The sequence below is a fragment of the Passer domesticus genome, chromosome 2 (genome assembly GCF_036417665.1).
Source record: "Passer domesticus isolate bPasDom1 chromosome 2, bPasDom1.hap1, whole genome shotgun sequence".
Lineage (NCBI taxonomy): Eukaryota > Metazoa > Chordata > Aves > Passeriformes > Passeridae > Passer > Passer domesticus.
In genome coordinates, this window is record NC_087475.1 from 108,090,562 (window position 1) to 108,107,756 (window position 17,195).

General features: G+C 42.0%; 1 protein-coding gene across 8 annotated transcripts in view; it reads right to left on the reverse strand.

The window, feature by feature from the left end:
- The window catches only part of PHLDB2 (pleckstrin homology like domain family B member 2), a 105,969-nt gene that overhangs the window by 41,258 nt on the left and 47,516 nt on the right, over nucleotides 1-17,195 (reverse strand). For 7 of the 8 annotated variants that reach the window (XM_064410546.1, XM_064410549.1, XM_064410547.1 and 4 more), the window contains exons 2-4: nucleotides 15,020-15,129; nucleotides 10,381-11,729; nucleotides 1,290-1,673 (exon numbers count right to left, since the gene is read on the reverse strand). In XM_064410546.1, coding sequence (XP_064266616.1) covers nucleotides 1,290-1,673; nucleotides 10,381-11,729; nucleotides 15,020-15,068 — 1,782 coding nt within the window. In that variant the 5' untranslated portion in view covers nucleotides 15,069-15,129. The remainder of the gene's footprint in view (nucleotides 1-1,289; nucleotides 1,674-10,380; nucleotides 11,730-15,019; nucleotides 15,130-17,195) is intronic. The other variant, XM_064410551.1, reaches the window with a different exon arrangement.

Below are 17,195 nucleotides of genomic sequence, written 5' to 3' on the forward strand. Positions count from 1 at the left end.
TTTTTGTCCTGTCTCCTGTTTGGATAATGCTGACATAACATCTTTGATTTCAAATTCCTAATAAGGATTTTAAATAGGATCTCTGACTTGCATGAAGAAAGCAACAAACGGGAAAGAAATGCAAGACCACAACAACTTGTTAGTGAAATGTGTTACCATGTTTTCAACGTGGAAAGAGCAAGTCAAGCCATAACAGCATGTTCCTGCTCAACACAATTTCACACCAGAAGACTCGGCAGACAGATTTCCAGAGAGATCACCCTTTGGAAATGAAAATGTGTTACTATCACACCTCTCTCTTCTTCTACACACACACACACACACACACACACACACTACTCTCAAGTTGTGAGTGTAACAGAGGTTAAATACAGTTCACCTGAGGCATATAACCATGTTTAAGATCATACAGTGTGTAAATAACAGTAAATAGAAGAGAGAATGTATTTTGAAGGTGTGAACTTGTTAAACAGAAACCTGCTTTTATGGCTTTGCTTGGTCTCATTTCACTCCTGACTCCAGCTCTTTAGACGAGTTATTTAACACATTGCCTGCCACTGGGATTTGCAACACTGCTGCTCTGGCACAGCCAGGAGGAGGCTGCTGCTGCACTAGCATGGAAATGGTTAACTCCTTTATTAAAGGAAAGCTTCCTTTTGGTAATGAAACAGCAATGAGAAGCACACAGGAAAGGAGGTGCAGCTTATTAAAGGGAGCCGTTGGGTTGGAGGGGCAGAAGGCTTGCTGCTACTGCATCATCCCCAAGAGATAACAGCTGATCTGGCAAATGGCTCAGGTCCAACCCCAGGAAAGAGACAGGACAGTACATTCGGCTCAGGCAACTCCTCTTCATCTCCCAGGTGAGTGTGATAAAACATATTCTTCTTACAAGAGCATCAAGTTGGGAAAAACCAGCAGAGCATCTCTTCCCTCCTACATCTCAGTAGGATGAAAAGCAGGGTTCTGGAAACCTTTATTTAAGTAGCTATAATTGTTCAAGTAAATCTTTCTCCCTTGGAAGATCTTAAAACTCCTCCTGAACAGTACATCCCACTAAAAAACCAAACCAACTTCCAGTACCATTAGCTTCCACAAGATATGGAATAATTATTTGCTGGCTGCTACATTTTGCTGGCTATTATCTTCTACATTTGATGGCTTATAAAGCTGTATGAGTTCTGAGATTAATTCTCATACCTAAGCCAGCCTAATTGTGGCCCTTGCTAGGACAGCCAACTCCTAGTGGAGGATTTCAAGCCTGGATGACACTGTCCCCCCCCTACACCTACCTTTGGTGTGATGCTTAGGTAGGATGACTCGGTGGCATCCTTCAGGAAGCTGTGAGCAGCAAAAGGTGGAGGCTTGGTGCTCTCACTGAAGTGCTCCTCAGCCCTCAGCCCCCGCGAGGGCAGGTAAGCAGCAGTGCCATGGCTCTGGCTGCTCAGCTCCGAGAAATCCGAGTCGCTCACAGATGATTTCAAGTGGCTTCTGAACCTCGTTTCCAGATTCACCTGGGAGTCTTCAAACACGGAATCCTCATCAGAGAGTTGAAGTTTTTCGAGTTCTTTGTTAATTTTCTGAACGTCAGCAACTGTAGTGGCTGCAGTAGGATCGCTGTCAGATTTGGAGTATTCTGCACACAGATTGAGGATTGTCTCGAGCCGCTGTCGTTCCTGGTTCAGAAAAAGATAATAGCACTGAGTGTCACATGTGTGCTAAAATAAAGATGAAGTTAAAAAAGTTTTCTGGGCTTTTTTGTTTTGTTTGGGTTAGGATTTTGTTTGTTTGGGTGCTTTGGGTTTGGTTTTTTTGTTTTAGAGTGAAGGATAAAAGTCCATCTACCACTTAGAGATAATAAACTGCAATAAATAAATTACGGTGCAAGATGAAGAATCAAAATTAATGTGAAAGAAGATTTTAAGAATATTCAAACTTTCTACACTGGAAAAATAAATAAGTGTTAGGACATCTTATTTAACTAGCTATTAATTTCTATTAAATGTACTTTGAAATTTTTTATTGAGGTTTCTGTGTCTACACCCCATTTGTATGTACACATATCCAGTGATCTCACTACATAAATCACTAACTGTTCCACTTCACACTTATGCTATATTCCTACCAAGCTGCAAAATATTGCACAGATTTTCCATGAACTCACGTATTCCCGACTTTTTTAGATTTTCCATTTTGTTAACTATGATTCCTCCTTTTGAGAGAAATTAGTCCACGTTTTGAAAAACACAGTTTCAGGAGCATTAACAGAAAAAAGAGGCATCACATCTAAAATACAGAATCTGTCAAATGTACAGAAGTGGAAGAAATCTTTATTTACCAGTTTACTCAAATTCTCTATGGATTCATACCAACATTTCAAACTTGAGATTCAGAGTAGCTGTGCCATTTTGACTTGATATGCTTCAGGTTTTGATAAACATTTAATTTCTGAAGGATTTCTAGATCTCTATGACACCTTTTATCAACTGTTAGCAAGTTATATTTGTTTTATCTTACTGTATGCATAGCTTCTGGTAACTTCTATTTCAGATGGGGTTTTTTTATACGGGGTTTTCATTTTAATGGGGTTTTCATTTTTAAGAGGTAAAGCATTTATGCAATTTCATGTTATTTATGTTAAAGAAAAAAAGAAAAATTGCTTACCATAAGCCTATTGAAAATTTTGCTGGAAAAAAGACCATTGTGAGAGTTTCATGCTTGGCATTAGTATCTGCACTAATGATCTAATTTCTGATTTCTAGGAATTCCTTCTACAGTAGTATTTTTTTAAAATGCCAAAAAACCAATGTCCTCAGCCTCCTTCCCCAGGAATCACCACAGACAGACTTCTTTCCCAGCTCTACCTGGCATTACATTTGCAAGGAAGATTTGCACAGCAGCTACTTCTGCCAGCCCCAACACTTCCTCTGCCCAACAGCAAGCGAGGATCAAGCAAAGCAAGGCAGGCAATGCCCTGCCTCAGCTTTCCCTGCAGCAATCCATTGCATGGTATGAAAACTCAACACTGGTTACATGCACCCAGAGTTTTATAGGGCTATTGAGAGATTACCTGGCTGCGTACACCGCACGTGTACATCACCTGCAATTCAGACCTCTGAGCTGGCGAACCTGCCTGAACCCACCCCTTTCCAAGCACTACCCAAACCAGAGAGCGCTTTTGCCTTTGGGTGGCTTATTCCCAGGTTCCCACTGCAGCTTTCCTCGGAATCCTCCTGTGTCAAGATGAGCCGCTGAAATAACAGAGCCAGGAGCAGAAACTGAAAACTTCTGTTTTCCAAGGAATAGGTCCAGCAGATTCTCACGCATCCTTCAACCCCAAACAGTCAACATAATTACAACTCTCCAAAGCCTTCTTCCCTCCAGGCAACTACTGCCAGACCCTATAAGCCTCTTCCCTTACCCTTCCAACACCACTATCCTCCCTCTCACTAAAAGTTTTGGCCAGGGAACCTAATTCCTAAAGGCCTGTGCAAGTGCTGGCTGGGACAGCCGGTAATTATGCAGCTCTCCCTGTTGTGACGGCATCGCGCCTGTCGCAATGATTACAGATGGGAACACGGACATCAGGACACGAGGGAGGTCTCACCCCTCCTGTGACAACAGGCTGTATCGGGTTTCCTCACACCAAGCTTCCATCTCTTGGGCAATAATAGGAAACAGCAAATTTCAAAGCGGGCCACTGCTCATTCCAGCCGAAGTGCTCGGGTGAGGGGCTCTGGCAGCAAACCAGCCCTTTGCCAAGCAGTCAGGAAAAAAAGGGATTATTTTTTTTCCCCCATCAAGTCTCAGTTGCTCTGAAGAAGCTTAAAAATTGCATGAAAACCAGTCTTCAAAAAATTCCCGATGAGCTTTCAGACACATTACAGAAATACTGATATTTCTCACTTCTATTTTGACATGTGCTGAGAGGCTCATGGACAGGAAGCTCTGTGGTTATTTTATACACACTATTCTCATCATTTCATCTCAGCAGCCAGCTCGTTCCAGTTCCCTCACACCTGCATGTAACTGTTTCCAGAATGAATTTCTCAGTGAAGAAGCAAGGTAGGACAGCACCCTTGCAATGAAGAACACAGAATGAGTAGCAAATGGAAAATCCAGTCAATAATTTTGCAAGAGATACCACACAAGTTATTTGTGACACTGAACACAGCAGAGGGAAAAAAAAAAAAAGTACATCAAAAGCAGGAAATGGATTTAAAATTGGCTCTGGTGGGATGGGGGGGATGTTGAATCAAGCCTTGTAAGCTGGTCAGTGTGTTTCCCTATAAAATGTCCTTTATTTAAACATCTCTGTCTATTTTCTGTAATTCTCTTCCCCAATACAAAAAGGGGTAACAAGTCTGAGTTTCTGCCTGAGCAGTTTCACTACTCTTGGCTTTGAGAAAACTACATATTACCTATAGCTGGCTGCAAATTTAAGTGCTGAAGGACAAGGATGGGATAAGGAGACAATAACCTTCTTCTGTCATTGATTATCAATGACATTAAGAGACATCCCTGGTACCTTGTAAAAAAATTTCTAAAATAGCAGAGATAAATATCACACTTTTTTAACAGCAACCATGTGGTGATTCCTAGATTTGTTCATCTGCTACATATCACCTTTATGAATTTTACAAATGTGTAGAAGTGACTGATATCTGGCAAGCCTTGGTTAATCAGCTGTGGCAAACAGGAAGCTTTGCAGGTAAGTGCCACTAGGAATGGATAACCTCAAACTTCGTTAAAAATACATATGCAGTCTACCCCTTGTGCCAAAGACTAACATGAAGTATGGCTAGTCCATGCATCCAGGTTCCCTTTGCCTGAAGAAGCTGTTGCATTTTTCAGCTGCCAAAGAACAACGTTTCCTACTGCTGCTCAGACAGACAAACCACCACCTTCTCAGCAAAACCTGTCAACAGCAGCTAGTCAAAAAGGATGGTGGGGAGAGAGGCAGAGACTGGAGAAGAGAGCTGCAGAAAACCCCTAAAACATTTCTTACACGTAGATTCACTGCCTCATGAAGAAGAGGCAGGAGAAAGCTTTCTTTTTCTGTGCTACATTTCTAGGAGCTTATTTCAATAGTAAACTTGAACTGGGACTGAGAACAGCTCGCCAAGTGTTCTTTCCCTTCCTTCCAGTTTGCACCAGTTTCTCACTCCGTACTAGTTTGTTTTCTCATTGCCAGTCTTGTTTTGCTATAGCTAGTGCTTCAGCTTCCAAAGTTACCAGCAGCAGCGCAGCTTTCAGAAGCAGCACCTGTGTTTCATGTCCCACTCTCAGAGGCAGCTGTGACAGCAGGGACACCTGCACAGAGAAGCAGTGAGGAGAGGCCCAGGTGACAGCAGAGGAGCTGTGCCACACCCTTTCCTTCCCAGAGCAGGCACAGGAGAAACGGACTGGTAAAAGCAGGAGAGAACAGTGGCACGGAGCAGAGACAGCAGAGACAGCCTGCAGGGAGGAGTTGAGCAGGTGACTTTCCGAGAATGAGCTCCTGTACCCGAGACGTGTTCTGCTGGTGAGGGAATGCCACTGGCTGCCAAAATAACAGCACTGTTCAGCCCTTTTGTCACTATGGCACCTACGCAGATGCTCCTTTTCAAACCACACTCGGGGCAGGAGCCTGAAGACCAGAGTTGCAGAGCAGTACTTAAGATCTGCAAACGAGAACAGGTCTCCTGTAATTGATTTCTTCCTGGACCATAGTGTTAATTTGCATAATATGTATAGCTGCAAAAATTAAGCTTATGTAATCCAGATTTGGGCTTATTAAAGACCCCACAGAAATGTTTAACAACACAATCGAAACTGAATGTTCTTGGAAAGTTATGGAGTCATCAATATTAGTTATATTCCGTGGGGGGTTTTATCCTATTATACAGCACTTGTTCAATTACAAAACTAAATTATATTAAATAGCTATTCTTTAAAACTACAGAGACTGTCAAATACTAGTGGTGGGAAAAAATACATTGAACCTACCCTTTATCTACTTGGTTGGGGCTCCTTTAAGAGCTAATCACTTACAGTTTTACATACAGCTTGGGTACTTTATGCTTAAAGGGTCTACAGAAAGACACAGTGCCAATATAGATTTATAAAACATGTATATGAGGTTTTCCACAAACTGTATGAAGATTTACATAAGCTCCATTAACCATGATTTTAAGGCAGTACCATCTTAAAAACTCCAAAATAGTTTAATTTCATTTTCCCTTTGCGTGAGCACATCTTACTAAATTGCAAGGCATCAATGCAAACCAGGCACAGTGATATTCTGTATTACTGCCTACTTCTGAATAAACTAATGAAATTCAGTGCTCTTCTGACTGTGATGAAGTGGACTGTGGAATAAGCCCCTTGAATTTTATTACTGCTCATTCAGGCACTTATAACTTGAAACCTCTTGCAGTACAAATCCTGGGTCTACTAAAACTTTATTAACAATGTTTATGTATGTTCACAGATCCCTATAGACAATTGGGCAATGGAAGGCATCATGAACCTACTGCACATCCACTTTTTAGGTAACTACCACCATCTAGAGGAAATACACTGTACTGCCTAAAAACCAGCACTGAAAACTTTAGTGCTATTTAAACAAGTAGCTATCAAAGAAAACAGATGGCCCTTAATTTCTAGTAAAATATGTTGCCTGTGGAGTTCCACTCCCAACCACCCTATCAGCTGAAGAAAAAGAGCCTCTTTTAGTTCCAGCAGCTACAATTGGGCTTTCATCTCAGGGGGGAAAAAAAGAGTGAGATTTCCTCTTTAAATAATAATTTTTTAAAAAAGAAAAAAAAAAAGCTAACTGAATCACATGGAACATTATTAGATCACAGCAGTAACTTTCTCCCTTGTTTATAATGCTCCTGGGCTAGTGTCAGCAATAGCTGCTCCAACTTCTACTTTTGTACAGCTCATATAAACATCCCATGCCAGGATGCAATGTCCGGTCAGCTGGGCTGGAGAGGAAGCAGGAGCAGGTCGTGACCTGGCTGCCTGCGCCAGGAGCAGCCGTGGCTGCCCCACCTGCTCCCACAGCCCATCAGCCCCCAGCAGCAGGGAGATGGCAGGAATCAGAATGCCAGCTCCCCCTGCTCTTCATGTCACAAAGGATCAGGCTGGCAAGGCAGAAGTAGCACAAATCTTCAGCTAATTTATGTGAATCCAGCCACAGACAGCAGATCTAAAGAAATTGATATGGAAAACCACCAAATCCTGCACAAGTACTTATGTCTTTTATATTTGGTACACAGGAACAGATTAAAACTTGGACTTTTAAATGATTAAAGAAAAAAACAACCTGCATACTTTTACTATTTGTACTGTTTTTTCTTTGGGCAATGACGGCAGATCATTTGTTTTCATATGCAGGCTGCAGCAGCGACTCTAAACGCAAACTTCCAGATGAGCCTCTGACACTTGAAAGCAAACTAAACACAAGTAAAACTCATAAAATAATTTATATGGAAAAGAAAAAGTAAACAAGTGAAAGTAAACAGAAGAGTTCAAGGGCAGATACTAGGTCAAATTGCAACAAGTGCAGGGATTTTACTACCAAAAAAAATCCAGAAGTGAATATCAGCTATCAAGTAGAACGCTTTCGAGCCACTCTGTGCCAGCAGAATAGCTACAAGGGCAGTGCTGGTGCAAAGAAAGACACTCTCCACTTCTTATCTGGGCCACAGAGCAGTCTAGTCCTCTAAAAAAGGGTGTTATTTTTTCTGACGGACTTATTTGATTATTCCTACACTGTTTTTCTCCCTACTGGTCTTCAAAAACACAGTAGGAAAAATCCTAACACTTGTGCACAGAGAGACTGCCTTTCCCCTGCTATTTACCTACCAGTTACTCAGCCTGGGCTTTTACACAGTACTGAAAGCTCAGAGCACAGAGCTTTGATATCCATGAGTGCTTCTTTAGTTGGGGTTTTTTATTCACACCTCCTTCAACCCCATAAAAAAAGAGAGACCTGAGCAGACATAGATCCTGTGCCCATGTCAGTACACAAGGGCAAACAAAACTGTTTTGGAAGCTCTGGCTGGATATATCAAGACCCTATGTGGACAGATCCTTGACTATCCTTTGGACAGGGATCCATACAGAAAGAAGGACAAAGTAAAATAACACCAGAACAGGACAGACCCTGATATACAAAGAACTGATGTGTGGATTTTTTAATATATATCTTTCTGCTTCTCAGAGATTTAGATACCTGCTTATGGCACTTTTCAGACTCTCAAACCATTGGAAGGAGGCACTGTCCTGATATTTCACTCTTCCATCCGATAGCTCTGATAAATGGAGAATGGAGCAGATATGGAGCAGTATCTTGAGTATAAGATGAACTCAAGCAGGAGGAAAATCCTTCATGTTCAAATACACAACACACAAAACATCATCTTGTTTTCAAAAGCTTTGGAAAAACAGGAAGCAAATTCTCGTTTTGAAGAATTGGGACTTGATGGAAGTATTGTTGAAGCAAGAGGAAATACTCAGGGGTGGGAATGTAGCCATTTCATCCAAATATGTGAACGATTATCAGCATCAATGAATACTGAAACAACCCAGTATATTTCATCCCTCACTACAAATAATAATAATAAAAAAAAAAAGGGACTTCTCTCTGAAATACAAGTACGTTGCTTTTAAGACTGATTATCCCAGGTTTTACAGCATGACTGCCTGCAGAACCTTCCGATAAGAAGCAAAGAAGCTGCACACCACTGCACACACAACACATCAGGATGGGAGAAGATTACTGAAAAGAGCAGAGGAATGGCAGGACAAAGGCAGCAAGAAGAGGGAGAAAGATGTTTCCCAAAACCCTTGTCCTAAGCCATCCAGCCATTTCACTCACAGCTAGTCATTCTTGCCCTGGGGGCTCTGCTCCCCAGAAGCTGTAGCTTCAAGGGGAGCCAGCAGAAGTTTTGGGGAGCAAAGCAGGGCAGGGGTGGACTTGCCCTGACACTCATGGAGTGGGGAGGGGGCAGTGCCTGCCTGCCTCTCACACCTGAGCCTCAACACTACAGCCTTTGAGCAGGCAAAGACTTTTTCACATATTGCAAACAACAGTGTGTCTTATAAACTACAATGATCAGTGGAGTGGGGTTGGGGGGAAAGGCAGCTCCTGTCTGTGTAACAGGCTCCTCACCAGCTGGCATCAAGGACATAGGTGACATGGGGAAGGGGGAGGCATCTCACTGGGTTACAGTTCTTTAGCCTGAACCTGACCTGCTCACTCGTGTGGTTCCAGATGGGAACTGTGGCCCTGCACAGGCACCAGGTTGTTGCTAGTGGTCATTGACAGGCATCCCCTTCTCCCACATTCCCACCACCCTGCATCCATCTTCCCCATGGCTTTCCACCTCCAGCCTGCCCAGGAAGTGAATTTTCCTGCAGGCTTGCTGTCTGTATGCAAACTAGACAGGTTCATGAGTATCCTATTGCCACTTTGCTCAAATTCATAAGATGTGAATTAAGGCACACAAATGTAAAATTAGTGTCTCAAATTTAAGACTCAGGAATACCAACTGGCCCATCGAATGACCTCTGTTTCTATGTGGATGATAAAATATGAATGCATGTTAATAGGGTCAGAGAGTCCCAAAGCCACTTTGAAAACCCTTTGAAAGAACTGTTACGTGTTCTTCCAGAGACGGTTTCAATACAAAAGTGTTTCAAACTCCTCTGTGGGTTCTGAAGATCTTTTTACATCTGCACACAAGTTGTTTCAGTATACATAAATTACATTTTACTGTCTAGATAATCCCAAACTGAGGCAGTATGCACCACTTTACACTGATTGAGACAAAGAGAGAAACTGCCCCCCTCTGCTACTCTCCATCTTGGGAGAGGGAGAAGCAAGGAGGCCTCTATTTTAATGAACATGTTCAGAAGGAAAAAATGAAAACTAAGCAGAAAAAAACTCTGCAAATGCCTGTTTAGCCCACACCAATGTATACCTGACTCTGCAGCAAACAAGGCTGAGCAGAGTCTCTCTTTCTTTGCCCACTGATCACAAAACAGTGCCATAATCTAAAACAAAAGGTCCTGCAGGATCCCTGCAGTATAATTTATGGGGTTTATGTACGCAGACATTTTAACACAGCCTGCAGGATAATTGAACACAATTTACATGGGTTCCAACATTTTTCCAGGGTGGCTGAATGGTACTTTCTATCCAAGCAGCACGCTCTGTAAGCGTCAGCTTCATGGACTGTGATAATAAACAAGGTCTCTGTAGCAGGCAGCATTTGACTTTCAAAACAGAGCAGCTTAATTTTTGCTGTACCTTCCTGATGGCTAGACCAGGGATGGGTGTTTTGCAAACGCTAAATATCACAGATAACTAAGAGGAAGAGAAAAAATTACCAGCCGTTCCATCTCCTGCTCCCGAAGTCGCTCTTCCCTCTGCCTCCTGTGATAGTCCATGAGGTCTTCCCTTCCTGAAATCGAGCTAATGCTGTTCTTCCGCTCCCGCATGGACGTTTGCAGAGAATTTGGCGTCTGCCTGTAACTTTCCAGATCTGGGTCATCAAGTTCCATGGAACTGGTGGAAAGGTTTCTTCGCATAGAGAACGACCTGTCAAAATCCACTGGGGAGAAAGAACTACTGGGACTTGTTCCTGAGAGTCCAAGTCTGTCAAAATCATCAGGGAGATATGGGGAAGAAGGTGCTAAAAGCATTTTTTTAGCAATACGAGGGCTTGCAGGAACACTAAGAGTTGAACTGACATAGGGATTACTCCTGGAGACAGAGTTTGCATGTGGTGAAAGCCCTGAGCTACAAGAAGAAAAGTTCAGGTAATTATCAGCATCGCAAGCATTCTGAGGTAGATCTTTTTCTCCAAGTTTTTTCCTTTTACTATTACCCAGAGAGCTTCTGGGGGGCAAACTTAATGGCACCAGCTGGTTTTCTGTTGATTTATAAAGTCTGGGTAGGGAACGACTGTACATTCCCATATGACTTAGAGATCCACCAGAGTATTTCCTAGGCCGCAGACCTGAAGTTTCCATCATCCCATCCTTGTACTTCACTGGCTTTATGTGAAGGGCCAGACTGTTTTCAGTATTCATCCTCCTGCCTTGCTTTGGGCTGGAAGGCATGCTGGCTGCCCCAGAATTGCTGCCAGGTGAAAGCATCAGCTCGTTCCCTGAGCTTCCATTCCACATAGTCAGAAGAGAGCCTGAGATTTTCTTTGATTCCAGCATTCCTGGGAAATAGATGTTGTCATAGGATTTATTTCTCTGACTGTACTTTGAGTAGTGAAACTTTTCCATGTGTCCAAGGGATTTTTCATTTTCTCTGCTGGCATAAATGTCAAAATCTGTCCTTCCAGAACTATACCCGCTGAGGGATGGAGACATGCCTGATATGGAACCCAAATGCTTTACAGAGATGCTTTTATCTGGAAGATATGGGCTTTCACAGGGGAACTGCTTCCCTCCTTGAATTTTGTTAATAGAGTGTGTATTTTTAAAATTGGTGGAAGGATTAGGTTTAATAGGCATAGGTTGTGAAAGGGTTAAATAAGAGCCAGCATAGTCCCCATTTGTTTTAAATTTAAGAGTTGATGAATATTTCTTCGTGTTGAGGTTTTCCATAATATCCTGGAGACCATTTTCAAGGGAATTCACCACAGAACCCTTTCCCAAACTAGCATTTTGTAATTCCATCTGGTTTTGTGAGTGGTTATAGTCTGCCATAATCTTACTGGAATCTGTAAAGAAGACCAAACAAGAAAAAAAATTTAGCAAGTAAATAGCCTCTTGCATGTGCATACTTGCAAAATAATGTGAACACTTTTTGCAATAATTACTGTGCTTGTAGTAAATGTGTCTCAGATCACTAAGCAAAGGAGGAGATGCACAGTTTTCCCATCTGTTTCTCCAAAAGATAGGAGACTGAAAAAGAAGGGTAGAGGCACAAAACCATACCAAAATCAGCAACACAACTGGAGAGAAGCTAGACTCTTTCTTTGCCGTCCTATCCTTTACAGGAGCCTGTGGCTTAGCTTTATATAACTGAGCCTCTTGAGATATTGATGAATAAGGAAGAATTATTGCCCTGATGTTTTACAGCTGAGGAACTGAGGCACAGGGAGAATATGCAACGCAGACAGCAGAGTAAAGAACCCAACTCAGGTCTCCCAGGGCCAAAGACATAAGACACTGCTGTGGATCACCTCTCCCTTTAATCTGTGCAGAGAGTGCATCTGAGCCCCGACACACTAGTGAGCTCAATTTAAAGCTCAGGAGAAGTTTGTCACCTTTTTCCTTAGTGGATGGTCCTGCAAAGCTTAATGGGAAAGTACAAAACCAAGGCACAGTTTTCAAGGTGGTTCAGCTTATTGCTTTAAAAATACAAGGCTGCAACTACATCTGCAAAGAGCACTTTGGTTAAAAGATAACCTTAAGGAAGCAGAATGCTAGGTTGCATGACTTCATTCAAAACAACAAAACCACATAACTTAAAAATGCTGCTGGGGGAAAGGTTACAGATCCTAATGATTTTGCAAAAATCTAATTTATACTCAGGAGAGAGCACAGACCAAAAAAGCCTTTTCTCTGGTGGATGTTATTGTTCAACAATGTATCAAGCTCTAGCATACAGTTCTGAGATCCACTTTGCCAAAAGCAAAGAAAGGAATTCAGCTCCTGACAGTGCCAGTTACTGCAGGAGATAAGCAGGACCCCCAGCAGGTTTACACTCAGACCTCAGCTGATGTAAAAATGACACCATTAATATTTACAGCAGCTCCTGGTTTGTACTAGTCTACACTTTGAACTCATAAAGCACTCCTGAGTGTCAGCTACTGCAGTGCCAGCAAGTGTTTCTGAAAATAAGGGTCAGTTCTGGGATTTACTCCTGGCTCAGTCACACTTGACCTGTGACTTCAGCTTCTTCATGAGAAACTGAATTTCAGCTTTCCTCCATGGGAAAATCTGGTGTATAAAATGCCCTCAACGTCCTCAGAGGCAACACTTTAGTCCAAGTACTGCTTCAGGCAATTACATGAACTAAGAGACAGAATTTGGGACTCCTGTCTTCCACCAGAGCTCACATGACCTGGTTTCATTGAGAATCACTAGGTTCAGATCTTGTGGAAGGTGACAATGCATTCTTCACAGGGGTTTCTGGGACCTTCCTTGCTGATAAGGCACAATGCCACGAAATTCACCACTGTCCAGGGCATCAGCAGTGCTCTGCTGCCCAGGCTTCCCCTGCACCACCCAGGTATGAAACAACAGCTTCTCCTTGGTTATTAAGGAAGAAAGCCATACATTTGAGAACAAAGGTAATCATCACTAGTAATGGAATTGGATAGGCAGAAGATAAAAGGAGCCAGCATTAGGGAACACAAACACAAAAATCAAAGTAAAATACAACACCTTCTTGACCACAGTGGACCTGGTTAAACTGTCGTTAATTACAAGCTCTGGTAGCAGCCAAAAGCATTAACTTGCACCTTCAAAACTAAATCTCAAGTCTATCACTACACAGAATTTAATATTTTTATGCTGGCTGTAATTATGGGATTTATATTATATTTGTAATTTTAACACACTCGTTATGATGATACAACTAAGCCGCCTTTGAACCAGTGAGCTCACAGAGTTCTCCATCACACCATCACCACTTTGAGCAGTGAAACTGCAGTTTCTTATATTGTGATATTTTACTTGACATTTTTTAGCTATTTTCATAAATTTTGATAACAGCAATGATGAAGTTCAAAAGAATAAAAGGATAAATGTGACCCAAATTCAAAAGAACTCTTGTCAGGACAAGAAAACATCTTCTGGATAAATCAAGTATTCATAATATTAGTGGTGTTTTATGGAAAAAGAATAAGATGTAGAATTTAAGAGCCCAGATGTAAAGCACGATGTATATGCCTTTTATACTTAACCTTTCATTGTGGAACTGACCCTAATTTCCATCTCAGTCTCTCTTTCTCCTCGCCTCTTCCAAATCTTTCTTAAAACTGAAATCTAATTTTGTATGACAATTGTACTGTCCAAACCTTAAGTAACACAGCTAAGTTCAAATATTTTGCATAAATTTCACTGGCTCCTCTATAAATAGCTTGGCAGACATATTAATGGGACTTTAATAATTGTTCATTACTCCCTTGCAACAGCAGTAGGACACATTTAATCCTTCAATGACTGGATGCTTTAGCCAAAAAACAAGCTAGCTCGTGGAAACTTTCATGCCTGTTCACCACAGCAGTGAAGGGTTCATTGTACTTAAAATCCAAGCAAGCACAGTAAGAAAAGGTCACGACACCTTCATGTAGCCACTCCAGTTCAGCTTTTCTCTACTATCCCTTATGCCAGTCCTTCTGTGTTTTTGCTTCCAGTGCCACAGTGCCCACAGTCATACAGTTAAATCCCAAATGGAGGACAGCACATGTTTAAGTAAATCACAGCTGTTTCCCACCAACCAGATCTTGTTCATTTTGTTTATTTTTAGGGTAATGTTTGAGTAGAAACTTGATGAATATGCCAGGATGTGGCAAACATCCAGGATGTGTCAAACATCCAGGCTGATACGGTTTTTGCGTGCATCTAGAGACTGAGGATGGGAGCTTCAGCTCGTGACGTGCCCTGAACCCATCCTACATCTAGGTCAGACCCAGCTTTCATGCTCAGCACAAGGGTCCTCTGTTTAGCAAAGTATTTGCTGCCTACAGCTACAGAAGGAAATTCTTCTTTTTTAAAAAAATTTTATTTTCCCTCCCTCCTTCCTTTTCTTCCTTTCCTGAGTTGTTTAGCTGGGGGTCACTGATGTCTATTCCAGACAGACATTAAAGTGAGGGGGGAGGGTTGGCTGTCTGCAGCATATCCAGCTGTGCCTTGTTCTGCCTGGTAAATGGAGTTAGACATGGAATAAGAACAAAGCACTGATCTTATCCATGTGTCAGGAGAATTAAAGGGCCAAAGTCAATAAGAAATTCTGAAAGATCTCAGTGCATTACAAATAAACTTCATTTTAATTGATTACCTGATCCAGCATTCTGGGAGGAGGAGAGGTTACTTCTGTTTGGCATCATATTTCTCTTCTATTGGATGATTTAAATGCCACTAATTTGAGTGAACCAGATAAATGTTGACCTGCAAATGAAGTAAAAAAAGGGACAATAACCAGCATTGTGTTAAGAAGTGTATCCTGGGAACATTTTTCAAGTGCATAATATACAACACAATTAGCTTTTCTTATGTAAAATTTCTAGAGACAACTCAAAGGGAAATATGTTAAAATTATTTGTAAAGGACACTCCATGTTTAATTGGGCGACTGTGGAAAAAAAAAAAGTGCCAAACTTGCCTGCAGCTAGTTTATCCTTTTAAAAGTATATATAATTCATTTTCATAACAAGCCATTATCTATGATCCTGACTCTCTACAGGCAGTTACTAGTCACAGCTCCAGAGTTTTGTCTGTAATCCTGTGGCTTCCTTAAGAAATCACTAACAAGGTTGCACTTTGCTGCTGAAGACTTTATTTGGAAAGGCCACGGCCCAAGTTCTGCCTATGCAACACCAGCATCCTGCAATCACAAATAAACCTATGCAAAACCAGGTATGTGATCCAAAACAAAGAAAATGTTTTGGCATGCAATGATTTCTGAGTTTCCAAAGAAGCCAGACTAGGAATGCAAAGGGAAACTTGAAAGTTTATTTAAGATCAAATTTAAAAATTGATATGGCTACAAGAGAGATTTGGTTTAAAAGAAAAGCCACTAAAAATGAAAATTAAATCTAAATCCAAATAGAAGACCTCTAGTGAGTTGCTTTATTAACAGATTTATTTTTTTTTTATACACATCTGTTTTTAAAAGGTTGAGAAAAAAAAAATTAATTGCATCAAGTGACAGAATTAATGATGACCATCTGTAGGTCCTCTGGGCTTAGCTCTGGACAAGCAAATAGAAACGTGTCAAAAAAACAAGTAAAGAATGGAGACAGATGTCTGGACTGTCTAGAGACAAGCCACCTATTTAATTAACTGCAGTCATCACAGCCTCAAGGTTGCAGGTCTGTGCTGCACAGACTTTCTGTGCCGTGCTTTTTCATGTTCTTCTCCTGGGAGGACAGGCCTGGGAGAAGGCAGCTAGCTGTTGATCCTTGCAGATGGAGGCTCCTTCTCTCTGACCTCTGGCTTTTGCCTCTCCTGCTCCCTGCAAGCTGCTCCCCCAAGAGAGGCCAGACCTTTCTCTCTGTTCACCCAGGAATCCCCCTGAGCTGGCCTCTCTTTGCAATGCTTCTTCTTTCTCTGTAGAGGTCATTTCTCAGTCCTAAGGAAAGTTTTAACCCCACTGTGCATATTCTGCCCCTCACAGCAAAATGCAGGTTCCTTTAAGATCACAAAATCCGCTGTTCCCCAAAAATGGCACTACTCTCCAAGGAGCCAGAGAACAGGAGCCCCCCAAAGGGAAGGGAGTCACCCACATGTCCAGGCTCTCCAGCACAACAGGACTGAAATCCTTGAGAGCAGCTGATGGGGAAGAACCTGGGCAGCAGAGAGCTTTTCAACCCAATTTTCATCCACAAAAGGTTATTTTATTGACATGACACATTTACCACCCTTTTTACCTCATTTGTCTTCCAACCCATTGACAGACCCCATCCCTAGCTCCTCCCAGCTTGCTTCACATCCTCCAAACTCAAAGCCTGCACAGCATCCCAGGCACCCAGCTTTGCTGGAGCAGGGCTGGGGACTGTCCCTGGACCCCCAGCACGGCTGCAGCCACAGGCAGCTGACCCCAGCAAGAGGTGACAGCAGCTCTCCCACTTGTCTGCAGACCAAACACTGAAGGATCAGGACACAAATCCAGTTAATACTGCCACTATGTTGACACCTTGGCATATTGCTTGTGTTGCCTCTATTAAAAATACTGCACTTTGTGCCCAGAGGTCCCCAGAAAAGAACCAGAAATTTAATTTTTCAGGCCGTGTTCAACTTAACACAGAAAGCTAGTGACACTCAACATTTCACAGATGACTGCAACAAAGCTGTCACTGTATCATTGAACAGAAAAACAAAACAGGGACAACTTGAAATTAGAAGAGAGAACAAAGGGTTGGATACAAACAGGAAGATTCATTCCATTTCCCATGTCTCTAATATTACTGATTTATGGTAAAAATCACCAAAAACCTCATCCTTCCTATCTCATGA